This window comes from Dipodomys merriami, unplaced genomic scaffold (genome assembly GCF_024711535.1).
Source record: "Dipodomys merriami isolate MVZ:Mamm:240054 unplaced genomic scaffold, mDipMer1.0.p SCAF_14, whole genome shotgun sequence".
NCBI lineage: Eukaryota > Metazoa > Chordata > Mammalia > Rodentia > Heteromyidae > Dipodomys > Dipodomys merriami.
The window spans coordinates 38,534,880-38,548,411 of record NW_027202715.1 but is presented as its reverse complement, the minus strand read 5'-3'; the positions used below and the strand labels follow the sequence as shown (position 1 = coordinate 38,548,411).

The 13,532-nt window shown below is 36.6% G+C and overlaps 1 protein-coding gene across 1 annotated transcript in view; it reads right to left on the bottom strand.

Annotated features, from left to right (window-relative positions):
• The window catches only part of LOC138825804 (protein CC2D2B-like), a 100,297-nt gene that overhangs the window by 58,079 nt on the left and 28,686 nt on the right, over positions 1–13,532 (bottom strand). Inside the window, exons 6-11 of the mRNA XM_070020473.1 lie at positions 11,470–11,668; positions 11,169–11,305; positions 10,942–11,070; positions 6,664–6,870; positions 5,445–5,542; positions 2,407–2,547 (exon numbers count right to left, since the gene is read on the bottom strand). Coding sequence (XP_069876574.1) covers positions 2,407–2,547; positions 5,445–5,542; positions 6,664–6,870; positions 10,942–11,070; positions 11,169–11,305; positions 11,470–11,668 — 911 coding nt within the window. The remainder of the gene's footprint in view (positions 1–2,406; positions 2,548–5,444; positions 5,543–6,663; positions 6,871–10,941; positions 11,071–11,168; positions 11,306–11,469; positions 11,669–13,532) is intronic.

Here is a 13,532-nt window from a genome sequence, read left to right as displayed (position 1 = left end):
AATTCCTCTGTTTTATCCTCAACTCTTCATACTGTTTTTCATGTCAGTCATTCTGTTGCCTAGGCATTCAACTGTGGTTTTCAATAGGGAAATTGAAACTTTTATGCTTCCAAGTTCTTTGTTGCAGTCAGTTCTCATGGTGTATAACAATAAAAAGGCAAATAAGCCAAGCACCGGTGGCTCAGGCCTGTAATCCTAGCTACTCAGGAGGCTGAGATCTGGGGATCACAGTTCAAAGCCAGCCCATGCAGGAAAAGTCCGTGAGACTCTTAGCTCCAGTAAACCACTCAGAAAATTGGAAGTGGCGCTGCGGCTCAAGTAGAGTGCTAGCCTTGAGCTGAAGAGCTGAGGGACAGTGCCCAGGCCCAGAGCCCAGTGCCCAAGCCCGGTAACCGACACACACACACACACACACAAAAAAGAGCAACTAAAACAAATTATACACCTTTAATCTTCTGAAATAAAATACAAGAAACCAAGTTTGGATAATGCCTGTATGGGCTTGAAACCAAATGTCCTGTGTTGAAAACCAGCCCTGCCCCATCAATAGCACTACAGAATTTGCACATATTCCTCAGTTTTTTCATCTGAAAATCTTTTTTTTTTTTTTTTTTTTTGTGGGTCATGGGACTTGAACTCCCAGCTTGGGCACTGTCCTTGCACTCTTTCAGCTCAAGGTGAGGGCTCTACCGCTTGAGCCATAGCAGCACTTCCAGTTTTCTAGTGGTTTATTGGAGATAAGAGTCTCATGGACTTTCCTGCCTGGGCTGGCTTCGAACCCTGATTCTCAGATCTCAGCCTCCTGAGTAGCTAGAATTACTGGCATGAGCCACTTGTGCCTGGCTGAAAATCAAGTTTTGTGAAGATTAAATGCATTCGTTTTGTTATTATTTATGTAATTTATTCAGTCCATTGTGGGGCTTGAACTGTGAGCCTGGGTGCTATTCCTGAGCTCTTCAGCTCAAGGAGAGTGCTCTACCACTTGAGCCATAGCACCACTTCTGGTTTTCTGGTGGTTAATTGGAGATGAGAGTCTCATGAACTTTCCTGCCTGGGCTGGCCTTGAACCTCCATCCTCAGATCTCAGTCTCCTGAGTAGCTGGGATTACAGGTGCGAACCACCATACCCAGCTGTTATTATTGTTGTTTTATGTAAAGGGCTCAGTTGAGTGCCTGGAGTAAAGTATTCAATATTGTTTTCTTCTGATTCAGGGCCATCAACTGACTTACTATTTTTTAATACAATGGCTCTTAGACTTTATTAAATATTAAAATTATCCAGAAAATTTCTCTTTTCTCTTCCATTCTTTCCTGTTTTTACCACCTTGGTATACTGAAAACATTTTTAGTTGCTTAAATTTATTTTCTATTCTTTTATTTTTTAATTACCTTTAAGTAGTTTATTATATAAAGAAGCTTCAACATGTCAGTTTGTGAGTACAATGCATCTTGATCAGTGTCATATCTTTCATCATTTTCTTCCATCTCTATCAACCCTCCTCATCCCCTCAATTTGCCTGGCTCCATGTTCTTATATTCACATTAAGTATTATGACTGCATTTACCCACTCTTCCTCATTTCATTCATCTGTACACACACACATACATACATACATATACATATATACATATTACACGCACAGATCACATTTTCTTGATCCATTGAAGGGCATTTGGGCTGATTCCATAACTTGGCTATGGTGAACTGTGCAGCAACATATGTGGATGTGTAAGTGTCTATATTCTGACTTGGAATCTTCTTCTTTTGGATAAATGTCCAAGAATGGTATTGCTGGATCATAGGGTAGTTCTATGTTTAATTTAGTTTTTTTTTTTGAGGAATCTCCAAAGTATGATTGCTGGATCAATGTGTAACTTTGTAGGAAAATGCTAAATCATTTCCAAAGTATATGTCAGCTGCATTCCCACGAACAATGAGTCAAAAATTCTGTCATTCACCATCCTTGACATTTGCTAATGTCTTTCTTCCTTTATAAAATTTTACCTATTTGAACAAATGCTTAGTATTTCATTGTGATTTTTAATTTACATTTCTCTATTGACATGATATTCAGCATTTTTTCACGTGTTCATTTGTCACCCACTCACTTCCTTTAATGAAGTGTTGGTTAAAATCCTTATAGTAGGTTGTCTTATTCAGTTGCAAGAATTGTTTATGTACTCAAGATAAAAGTCCTCTGTTAAATCAAAATTGAGGATGGATGATTTAAAAAACATTTGACTTTTGAATAATAAAAAGAAAAGTAAAGAGAAAAAAAAAAGTCCTCTGTTGACTTCATGGGACAGTGTATCTTTTAGGGTTTTTTTCTCCAGTTAGTGTGAATTCCCAGTTATTCATAGGCAGTTCCTTAGGGACCAATGAGGGCAAATAGAAGAGTCACTTACCTATGAAACTGTAACTTTACTGGGGTACTTGTAAATCCTTGCTGTTGTCGAAGGGATTTTATCTGTTTCCAGGTCTGTGACATACTATGTAGTAGAGAAATGTCCTTTTCCCTTTCTAATTCATACAGTTGTTTTGTATTACTACAACAATGATAAGAGATGAAAAAATTATCTGGTGCCATTGCCAATCTGGGGCCATTTTAAGTTAAATTTAAATCTGAGATTTTAGAATATGAGAAATATAACTTCAGGTCACGATTTTGAATAACGTTTCAATTTCAATTATCAATTTTTAAAGCATAATTTTCTCCTTTCTGCTAGTATCAAGATCATAGACAAGACAAGTTTTTTGGTCATCCCTTTCCATTCTCCTTTTTTTGAGGCTTAATAACTTAACAGCTTAACAGTGATCTTTTATCAGACTTTCCAATTACTTTGAACCTCCTGAGATTTCAGCATTCTATTAAGCCATGTGAATGACAGTTCAAAAGTCACTAGTGGGTCACCAAAATCCTCAGTGTAAAAGATGCCTTGGTCTAATTTGGTAAGACTTCTCCTATTTTCCTGGCTTGTGCAAATTTCTTGTTATCTCAGTAATATGGTTGTAAAACTGACTGATGTGTTTTATTGGACATTTTAGTTGGTTACATTAAGAGGGCTATACAGAGAGACTTGATAGGAAAAAAGTCTATTTCCACCATTCATTCCTTATATAATCTTTATTCTGTAATTAGTACATGCCAAGCATTATATGGATAAAAGGAGAAAAAAGAAGGAAAACATTTTGTAGATTTAAGAAGCTTATAGACATATAAATTAATCAATAAAATAATTTTTATAGGAGTTATGATAAAAATCTATTCAATCTAAAGTTAGTCATAAATAATGGAATGGTAGACATTAATAGGAAAAGATTTTATAGAAAATATGACAATTCAGCCGGGCGCTGGTGGCTCACGCCTATAATCCTAGCTACTCAGGAGGCTGAGATCTGAGGATCGCGGTTCAAAGCCAGCCCAGGCAGGAGAGACCGTGAGACTCCTATCTCCAATAAAACCACCAGAAAACCGGAAGTGGCGCTGTAGCTCAAGTGGTAGAGCACTCGCCTTGAGCTGAAGAGCTGAGGGACAGCGCCCAGGCCCAGAGTTCAAGCCGACAAAAAAGAAAAGAAAAAAAGAAAAAAAAGAAAATATGACATTTCAAATCAATAAATAGCTGTGAATTATGTGGTAAGTATTATGTTAGGTGCTAGTAACTAATGTAACAGCAGAAAACAATAGAAGTGCCATGTATATAAACAAAAAATATGCATACGTATTAGGAAAAGGGAAATAAAATGCTATGTGAATATATGAAGAAAAAATTTAATTTTTTTTTGGGGGGGGGTCCATTCGTGGGGCCTGAACTCTGGGCCTGGGTGCTGTCCTTCAGCTCTTCAGCTCAAGGCTAGCGCTCTACCACTTGAGCCACAGTTCCACTTCCGGCTTTTATTCTTTTTGCTTATGTGGTGCTGAGGAATCGAACCCAGGGCCTCATACATGCAAGGCAAGCGCTCTACCACTGAGCCACCTTCCCAGCCCCAAGAAAAAAAATTTAATCTAACCTAGTGACAAACAAACATTCTATGTCATGGAAAAATAACATGAAATTGATGACAAAATTTGTATGCTAACTAACAGAAAGAAAAGACATTCTAGAAACAAAAAACATTAAAACTCAAATGCAGAGGTGATGACAGAGTCCATTTAGAGCACTAGATTATTTCAAGTTCTAAGCACAGAGCCCTCTAACAGGAGGCTAGAGAAAAAGCAGGAGTCAGGCTATGTAGATCATGCTAAAGGCACTGGATTTTATGTTGAAAGTAATAGAGGGTGATCAATGAGGTTTATGTAGTTAGAAATGTTACTCTGGTTTCTGTTTAAAGAAAGGTATTTTAGTTGGCTATCTGAAATGAGCAGAATTCACAATAGAAAATTAAAAATAATTCAGTTATTAGTTGAATTTAAAGTATAAGAAAAGCATAGAAAAGTGTCAAAGTGACCAGAAAATTTCTTTTCTGGGCAGGTGATTGCAGGTATCAAATAGGTGACCACAGAATTTGTCTAATAAAAGTACAGTAAGGTCAAAGACATATGTGCCATTCTTAGTTATATTTCATGTGCATATCTTTTCTATAAATTTGTTCTGTGTTCATTATTCTCATGTAAGATATAAAATAGCTATATATAATATAGCATATAATACATAGCTAAGATAAATACTTATTTTATAAATATTAATTTATTCAACTAATATTTATTGAGTTTTCTTTATGTGTCAGGCCTTGTATGAGGTACATATTAGCTTCCCCAAGGAATATTACCTACATTTAATATGATTATGCTATGATTTAAATCAATGTTGTTTCTAGTAGCTAAACATCTGTGGAACTAGGTGAAGTCAACTGGAAGAGAGTCAAGAATTTTCTGTATCTATCAAATCATTCTTAAATATAGAACAGACTATTGTTATACTTTTGTGTACATTCAAACTTCCTATCTAGTAGGTATCTTCCAGTGAGCTTTCCTGCTTTTGGAGATTCCTTCATATAGGATTTATATGCCTTAAATTTTTTTCACACTTATTTTATACTTAGATACCTGCTCTTCCCAGTGTTTCTCACCTTGTATGTCATGTTATTTAAAAACATATGTTCTTAAGTCCACACATTCATGAAGTATTATGCTTATAGACTGAATTAATATTACATTTACAATCTGTAAATACAGACTAATTCTCAAATACATACAAACACCCGAGGTTAACCAATTAGTAAAGTTTTTCATCGCTATGTTTGATTTAATGGTCATTAACAGTATAACTAATTTTACATGGAACTTCTGTGTTTTTACAAGTATAGGTCGTATAGCAAGACTTTTGTAATCTTCTAAAGAGTAGAGATATTTTCTTTTTTCTTTTATATATTTTATGCAAATGTATTACTTTGTCTAAAGAAGTTAATAACTGTTTCAAGAATACATGAATGCCCCCAAACTTACCTTATTTGCCAATAATAATCTTGTAAAGATTTTCTGGTAAGCTGGCTCATCTCCAAATTTTTATTTGGTAATTTGGTGGCATCAATGAGTGCTTTCAGCTATAACAAAGAAAAGAGCCCTTTGATATATTTCAGCTACCTGTAATAATTGCTCCAACTTAACTAAAGGTTTAGATGTGTACAGCAGAAGCACAAATGCATACTTTTTTTGTCATTATTCTGTATTACAAAATATATTTTATAAAAATACTATGGAGAAGAACGAAGGGGATCAGTGTCTGTCTAAGCAAAGAATATCCCCTCTTGAACATATCAAACCATCAATTCACTGACCATCATAAAAAAATGCCATTATAAGCTAGAGCCAGTGGGTCATGCTTTTTTTGTGGGGGGGAAAGGTTGTGGGGCCTGAACTCTGGGCCTGGGCGCTGTCCCTCAGCTCTTCAGCTCAAGGCGAGCACTCTACCACTTGAGCCACAGCGCCACTTCCGGCTTTTTTTTTCTTTTTGCTTATGTGGTGCTGAGGAATCGAACCCAGGGCCTCATGCATGCAAGGCAAGTGCTCTACCACTGAGCCACCTTCCCAGCCCCTGGGTCATGCTTTTAACCCGAGTACCTCATGCTTCCGAGCAAGTGCCTGACCATTTGAGCCAAGCTCCCAGCACTTTTTATCTTTTTTTAAAAATTAGAGCACACATTTATGCCTGGGATGGCTGGGACAATGAACCTTCTATTTATAATTCTGGAATAGCTTAGATGGCAGGCAGGTACCACGTGTTAAGATGGAACCTCACAGTTGTTCTTACTGGTCTTGGCTGCTCTGGAACTGTAATCCTTTTGATCCTAAGCTCACAACTAGCGAGGATTGGAGGCATGAGCCACCATACCTGGCCTAAGAGTGCTAATACTCTTTATCAAAATACTTCATTACAAGCACTGTTTTAAGTTGCAATAATTTCAAATACTCTTCTGGAGTTATAAGACCAACAATACCAATGGTTAGTAAACAAATCATTTGTATGTGGTGAACATCCCACAGGACATGTTTATGTCTGTCTTCCAGCAAGTCAGCTCCTATGATTTCTTTTCAGAAAAACTGCAATCAAATTCTTGTTCTAATTGGATAAATATGTCATGTGCTAAAGGAAAATGTTCTTTGATAACATGCTTTATACTAAGAGCTTTTCCTAGCTTATAAGTGTAACAGAAATCATTCTGACCTTCTCATAAAGCAGCTGAGATAAATTCTGTTGATGTCTGTCCTGAAAAGATTCATAGAGTTGGAGAAGCTTAGCACATAATACTTGCTCTTGATTGAAGAGAGGATGATGATTGAACTGCAAACCCACAATATTGAGATCCAATTGATAGAATTCCCGACCTTCTATTCTGCTTCTAAAGGAGCTTCCTAAGTCAGGTTTTATGGCCTTTTAAAGAAAAATGTGGTACAATGTTAATTTGATTCTATTTTTTAATTACAAGTCAACTATTCTGTATAAAAATAATATCAATTATAGAAAAATTCAAGAGTTAAAAGCAAGAAATAATTTGTCTTCTTTGAAATTATCGCTATTAATTTTATAAAATGTATTTGTCTTATAGCATTTATAACCATATCTTAATCATGTTACGAGATTACTACTGTCACCAACCTCAGATACTGTTTACTGTGGACATTAGACTCTTAAGTTATAAAATCAAAATTACTTCCTACAGGAACATTGTAACAAATAGCAGTGTAACTTTTGGATTAAGAGTTTGGTTAACTGGGCTGGGAATATGGCTTAGTGGTAGAGTGCTTGCCTAGCATGCATGAAGCCCTGGGTTCAATTCCTCAGTACCACATAAACAGAAAATGCTGGAAGTGGCACTGTGGTTCAAATGGTAGAGTGCTAGCCTTGAGCAAAAAGAAGCTCAGGGATAGTGCCCAGGCCCTGAGTTTAAGCCCCAAGACTGGCAAAAAAAAAAGAGTTTGGTTACATGATGTTGGAATGGTCATGTGTGGGCTAGAATTTAAGAGTGATTTATTTATTTTATTTTATTTTTGTCAGTTTTGGGGCCTGAGCACTGGGCGTATGCACTGTCCCTCAGCATTTCAGCTGAGGAATCAAACCCAGGGCCTCATGCATGCAAGGCAAGCACTCTACCTCTGAGCCACCTTCCCAGCCCCCTCAAAGTAATTTATTTATTATAAATGTTTTATTATAAAATATTGGAATCTGAGAGAAATCCCCTTGAGGAACTGAGTCCCTCTGAACAAATGCTACACTATAAGAAACTATGCCCCTCTATGAGCTTCTCTATTTGGGTACCTCATTGGTTGAAGTCTGCAGGCCTTAGATACCACACACAAAATGGTTCCGACTATTTTATTTTATTTATTTATTTATTTATCTAATTAATTAATTTAGTTGATCGTGGGGCTTGAACTCTGGGCCTGGGCACTGTCCCTCAGCTCTTCAGCTCAAGGCGAGTGCTCTACCACTTGATCCACAGCGCCACTTCCAGTTTTCTAGTGGTTTATTGGAGATAAGAGTCTCATGGACTTTGCTGCCTGGGCTGGTTTTGAACCGGGATCCTCAGATCTCAGCCTCCTGAGTAGCTAGGATTACCGGACGTGAGCCACTGGCGCCTGGCTTCCGACTATTTTAAGCACATATGTTTGAACATGAATGTGATTGATTTCTGTGATGTAGTTTAGAGGGTTAATGAGTTACTTACAGTATGCACCATAATTTATGAATACCTGGCTATCAGTTAGAAGCCATGACTGCATCCACTAAAAAAGTAGCACACTGAGGCCTCTAGCTAGATCAGCCTTGAATGCAGTGAAATGCTGCTATGATTTAAATATCATTTGTCCCCTCTGAAATTTGCAATGAAATTTGATTACCATTATGAGGTAGAGGTGAGAGGTGATTAGGTCTATTACCTAATGAATAAATTATTTTATTCATGTCATTGATGGGTTATCTTGGCAGTGGTTTTGCTATAAAAGCCAGTTTGATTGGGTATCTTACATGTTCCATGTGTCTTTCTAAGTAATGTGCCTTTGGTCTTGATCTTAGGGATCTGCAGGCAAAATTGTCATCATCAGATGACTATCTTGGACCAGAACTAAGGGCCAAACCAAACCTCTTTTCTTTACATTTTTGCACAGTCTGTGATAGATACCATGTTATTTGCAAAAGCAAATGGATTAAAACACATACAGTAAGGGCCTTCATCCTGGTCACTGTCTATCACACTGAAAAAACAACCCTGCCCCACCCCAGATCTGATGTGGCAGACTTGATGCTCTTCAAGGAGGAGGCTGCCAGCATGATGCCTAAACCTCTGCCTTCCTGGTATTTTTTGAGCTGGGAACCTTTTTTTCTTCCTCACTGGGTTTTGGGAAGACAGGGAAAAAGTCACTATAGTTTTGTTTGTTTAATCTGTTTTCTACATAAGATCCAATTTAGAATTCACCTAAGGGATTTAGTCAATTATTAGTTAAAAAAATATGCTCATAAATAAACTTACAGAAATTCAAGTTGTCTGTTTTGGTAAGTAGTTTGGTAACTATGTTGCTTACTTTCTTTCTCTTTCTTCTGAAGTAACATTAAGTCTTTGCTCTTAGTTCTGCCTTATTTAGTAACTAACAACTGTGGTGCTCAGAATTATTGAGATGGTGGACTTTATAACAACAATAACAGGATGAGTATTTAGATTGGAGAGAAAAATTAAGGGGGAAGTGACTGTAGCCTTCATTTATTTAAAAAGCTGTCATAGAGATGGAAGTATTTTATGGCTTCTTTTATGGCCAAATGAAGTCAAATAAGTAATCAGGAAGCAGACTTTAATTCAAGATCCCAAAACAGATTTTTAGAACTCCGCAACACTAGAATGAATTATCTTGGGAGATAGTAAGCTCTCTTTGCTACACTAGTAGAAGTTGACTAAAGAGACTTAATAGGCTTCTAGAACCAGACAAGTGTATTATACCAAAAGCACAAAGAGGTGTGTGAAACTGAATTAAAGGCTAGACAACAACATCCAAGCCTTAATGGATTTACGCACACTAATCTGGTTATGGTTTAAATGACAGACAATACCTAGTGTTGGAAAGAATATAGTTTGCATGTAATTTCCCAAAACTACTTTTGAGAAGCTGACATTATACACTGAGACCAAACACATCAGATCAGCATAAGATCAACATTTTTATTCTGAGATACTTAATCAACAAAAAATACATATACATATATTAGTGAAAACACATGTACAGAAGCTAGGCACCAGTGGCTCAAACCTATAATCCTAGCTTAGTTAGAAGGCTAAGATCTGGAGGATCTGTTTGAAGTTAGCCTAGGCAGAAAAGTCTGTGAGACTCCATGTCCAATTAACTGTCAAAATGTCAAATGGAGATATGGATCAGGTGGAGGGCCACCAACCCTGAGCAAAAAGGTGATGAGAATGTGAAACCCTGGGTTCAAGCCTTGGCATCAGTACAAAAAAAAATCCATAAAAGTATTGGTGAGAAAAAGCCAATAAAAGAATATACTTAAAACTCATCCAAGAAAAGTAATTTTATTTTTCATATAATGAAATGCTGCACAGAAACTTGAGACTGGCAGGGGAAGAGATGGATGGGAATGAGAAAGAATGATGGGAAAGGGTCACTCTTCTCAAGATGTATCGTACAAATACATGTATTTGTACAATAAAAAAGATGTATTGTACAAAAACATGTTAAATTGAATCCCTCTTCACATATATTTGAATATAAAAATAAAAATTTCTACACAGACAAGCAAACTATTGCTGTAGACAACAACAAAGTACCTATTTGTGATTCTGATTCCAAAATAATGAGTAATCTATAGTAATAGAGATTATAACAACGCTTAACTTGAACAAAATTAATTTATTCATTTTTGGGAGGGGCAATACTGGGGTTTGAATTCAAGGCCTTAACACTTCCTAGACAGGTATTCTACCACCTGAGTCACTCTTCCTGTCCCTTTTTGTACTGGTTATTTTCAAGAAAGATCTCACTTTATGTCCAGGCTCACCTGGACTGCAGTCTTCCTATTTTTAATTCCCTTTATTAATGGGACAACAGGTACATGCTATTGCATTCAGCCACTGCTTGAGATGATGTCTTGAGAACTTTTCTGACCAGCTGGCCTCAAATAGCAATCCGTCATATTTACCTCCTAAGTATCTTGGATTACAAGCCTGAACCACTGTGCCTGGATTACTCATTTTTGCAAAATTAGGGTCATAGATAATATTCTGCTGCTTTTCACTTTACATTTTATTTGGAGGATTTCCCTACATCATTAATTATTTCTCAAAAACAATCTTACAGGTAACTTAATCTTTTATCACAATTTAGTCATTATATTATTAGGCTTAGAATCTTTAGAGAGTAAAATAAAATGACAGAAATGTAAGATATAATTGATATTACAAGATTTTTCAACCATCATTACAAATAAACTATTCTTAGTTACCTTTTTGTATATGGTCTTTAGGGCTGGATTTAGTGACTCTTTGCTTACACTTAGTCTGAAATTCCAAGACTGTCTAATAGGTGAAGGTAATGACATTATTTCTCCACTTTCTTCAAACCAACATTTTCCCTATCAAAAATATTTACAAAACACAGCAATTGAACATTTCACTAAAAATAAATGTCATAGACTATTAGCTGGTTTAATTAGTTTACTGGTGTACTTGCCTCTTCTAGTTTAACTAGGCGATTTTCCATTTTGTTGCAGATTGTTTTATGTATTTCTGGTTTTCTCTGAATATACAGTCCTTCATCTTCTAAAATGCGTGGCATCATACCTTTTGGTAGTTTATACTTGCTGGCCACTTAATAATAAAACTTAGATATTAATTTAGATTCCAAAATAGAGGAAATATATGTTAGTGTAATTTTAGATTAATACTTTTAGTTTATCCATGATACAAATAAGTTATTATCCTATAACATGATTCATTAATAATTTTAACATTTTATTGGAAAAGAACATTACCTGGAGAAGTACTTGGTACAAAAATATTGGTCTGCTGTTTTTCTATTTGTTTTTGATTATCTTCATATTCAGCAGCTTTTACTTCAAGTAAATCTGTAAAAATCACTTCTTCAATAAAATCTTCATCTTCACTTTCAGCAATATTTTGCAAATTATCATCAAGTGAAAAGTGTTTGGAGAAACTATCTTTTACTGATCTCTGTTAAATATCAAAATGAAAAGTAAGTCTACATGCTTGTCTTCAATGATTAGTATGCAGGTAAATGAAAGGTACTTGGTACGTAAGATTACATGCATGTTTGATGTGACACTTTTTAACATTCATCAAATATTGATCAAATGCCAAATATGTTCTGGAAGCAGATGATAAGACTAATGCAGAAAAATAATATAGGATAAGGGAACAAAGAATATTGAGCTAGGTAGGTTGGAAGCTACTATTTTAAACAAGATTGTCAGACAGTATCTTGTATCATTCAAATAGACACCAAAGGTAGCAAAGGATAGAGTATGAGGATAAGAGAACTTCCTAAGCAGATAAAAAATAGAAGGACTCTAAACAGATAAAAAAAATAGAAGGACTCTAAGGCAAGAGTGTGCTATAAGCGAGGAACAACTCCAGTGTGGCTGGCACTAGGTGAGAAAGGCGGAAAACAGAAGAAATGAAATGGAATGAGAGGAGTAATAGAGGCCAGACTATATAGGCATTAGAATTGTGCATGACTTCAGCTTTTAAGTAACAAGCTATAAGAAGGTAAATTCATTTTTAACAGGATTGCTTTGACTACTTCATGATATGGAAAAATCAACAGTGAATACAGAAGTAGACTTTGGCAGTGATTCAGGTAAGAATCACTTAATGGTTTTTTAAAGAATAGTTTAAACTAGGATGAAGGTGGCAAAAAATTGATCAGAAGCCGGGCGCTGGTGGCTCACGCCTGTAATCCTAGCTACTCAGGAGGCTGAGATCTGAGGATCGCGGTTCAAAGCCAGCCCGGGCAGGAGAGACCGTGAGACTCCTATCTCCAATAAACCACCAGAAAACCGGAAGTGGCGCTGTAGCTCAAGTGGTAGAGCGCTCGCCTTGAGCTGAAGAGCTGAGGAACAGCGCACAGGCCCAGAGTTCAAGGCCCAGGACCGACAAAAAAAAAAAAAAAAAATTGATCAGGGAATGAATACTTTAAAGGTAGAATCAACAGTTTTTATTATGAATTTGATACAAAGCTTGAGAAAAAGGGAGACTTCAAGGATGACACTAAGGTCTGGCTGAATAATTTGATTTACTACTATACTGCATTTATATAAAATTGTGTGCATGTATATGGGCATAAGCACTTGATAACAGTGCATGCAAGAGGCTGAGGAAGGAAAATCTAGAATTCAAGGCCAGCCTAGGCTATATACTGCAATGTCTCAAAAAAAAAAAAAAAAGCTGGGTTCCAAGGACTCATGTCTTTAATCCTAGATTACTCAGGAGCCTGAAATCTGGGAGTTAAGATTCTGAGCCAGCCCTGACAAACAAATCCTCAATATTTATCTTCAATTAGCTAGCAAAAAGTTGGAAATAGAGGCATGGTTCAAATGGTAGAATGCCAGCCTTGAGTGAAAAATACAAGTAAGGGATAGCACAGGACCCTGGGTTCAAGCTCAAACCCTAGTGTGGGCAAGCCCATGTGTGTGCGCGTGTACACACACGCACACACACACACACACACACACACACACACACACACAGTGTCATCAGATTTTTACTGCAGACAACCTGCAAGAAGAGCAAAATTTGAGCCAGATCATCTCTTCTCTAATGAGGATGCTGAGGAACAATTTATAAGTGGAGAAACCAGAATGAGCATGATGTCTTTAGGTCAAGCCCCAGTAGCAAGTGGTAGAGCACTTACCTAGTAAACAAAGGCTCTGGGTTCAATCCCTAGGATAGCACCCCACCAAAAATAACATGGAATGAAAGGATTAGAGCAGATGGCAGTAACTGGGAAGTAAGCTGGAAGGCAAGTGGTGACCTAGAGAGACATGAAAGAAGTATCTTAGGGAATTTTCTAGAGGTG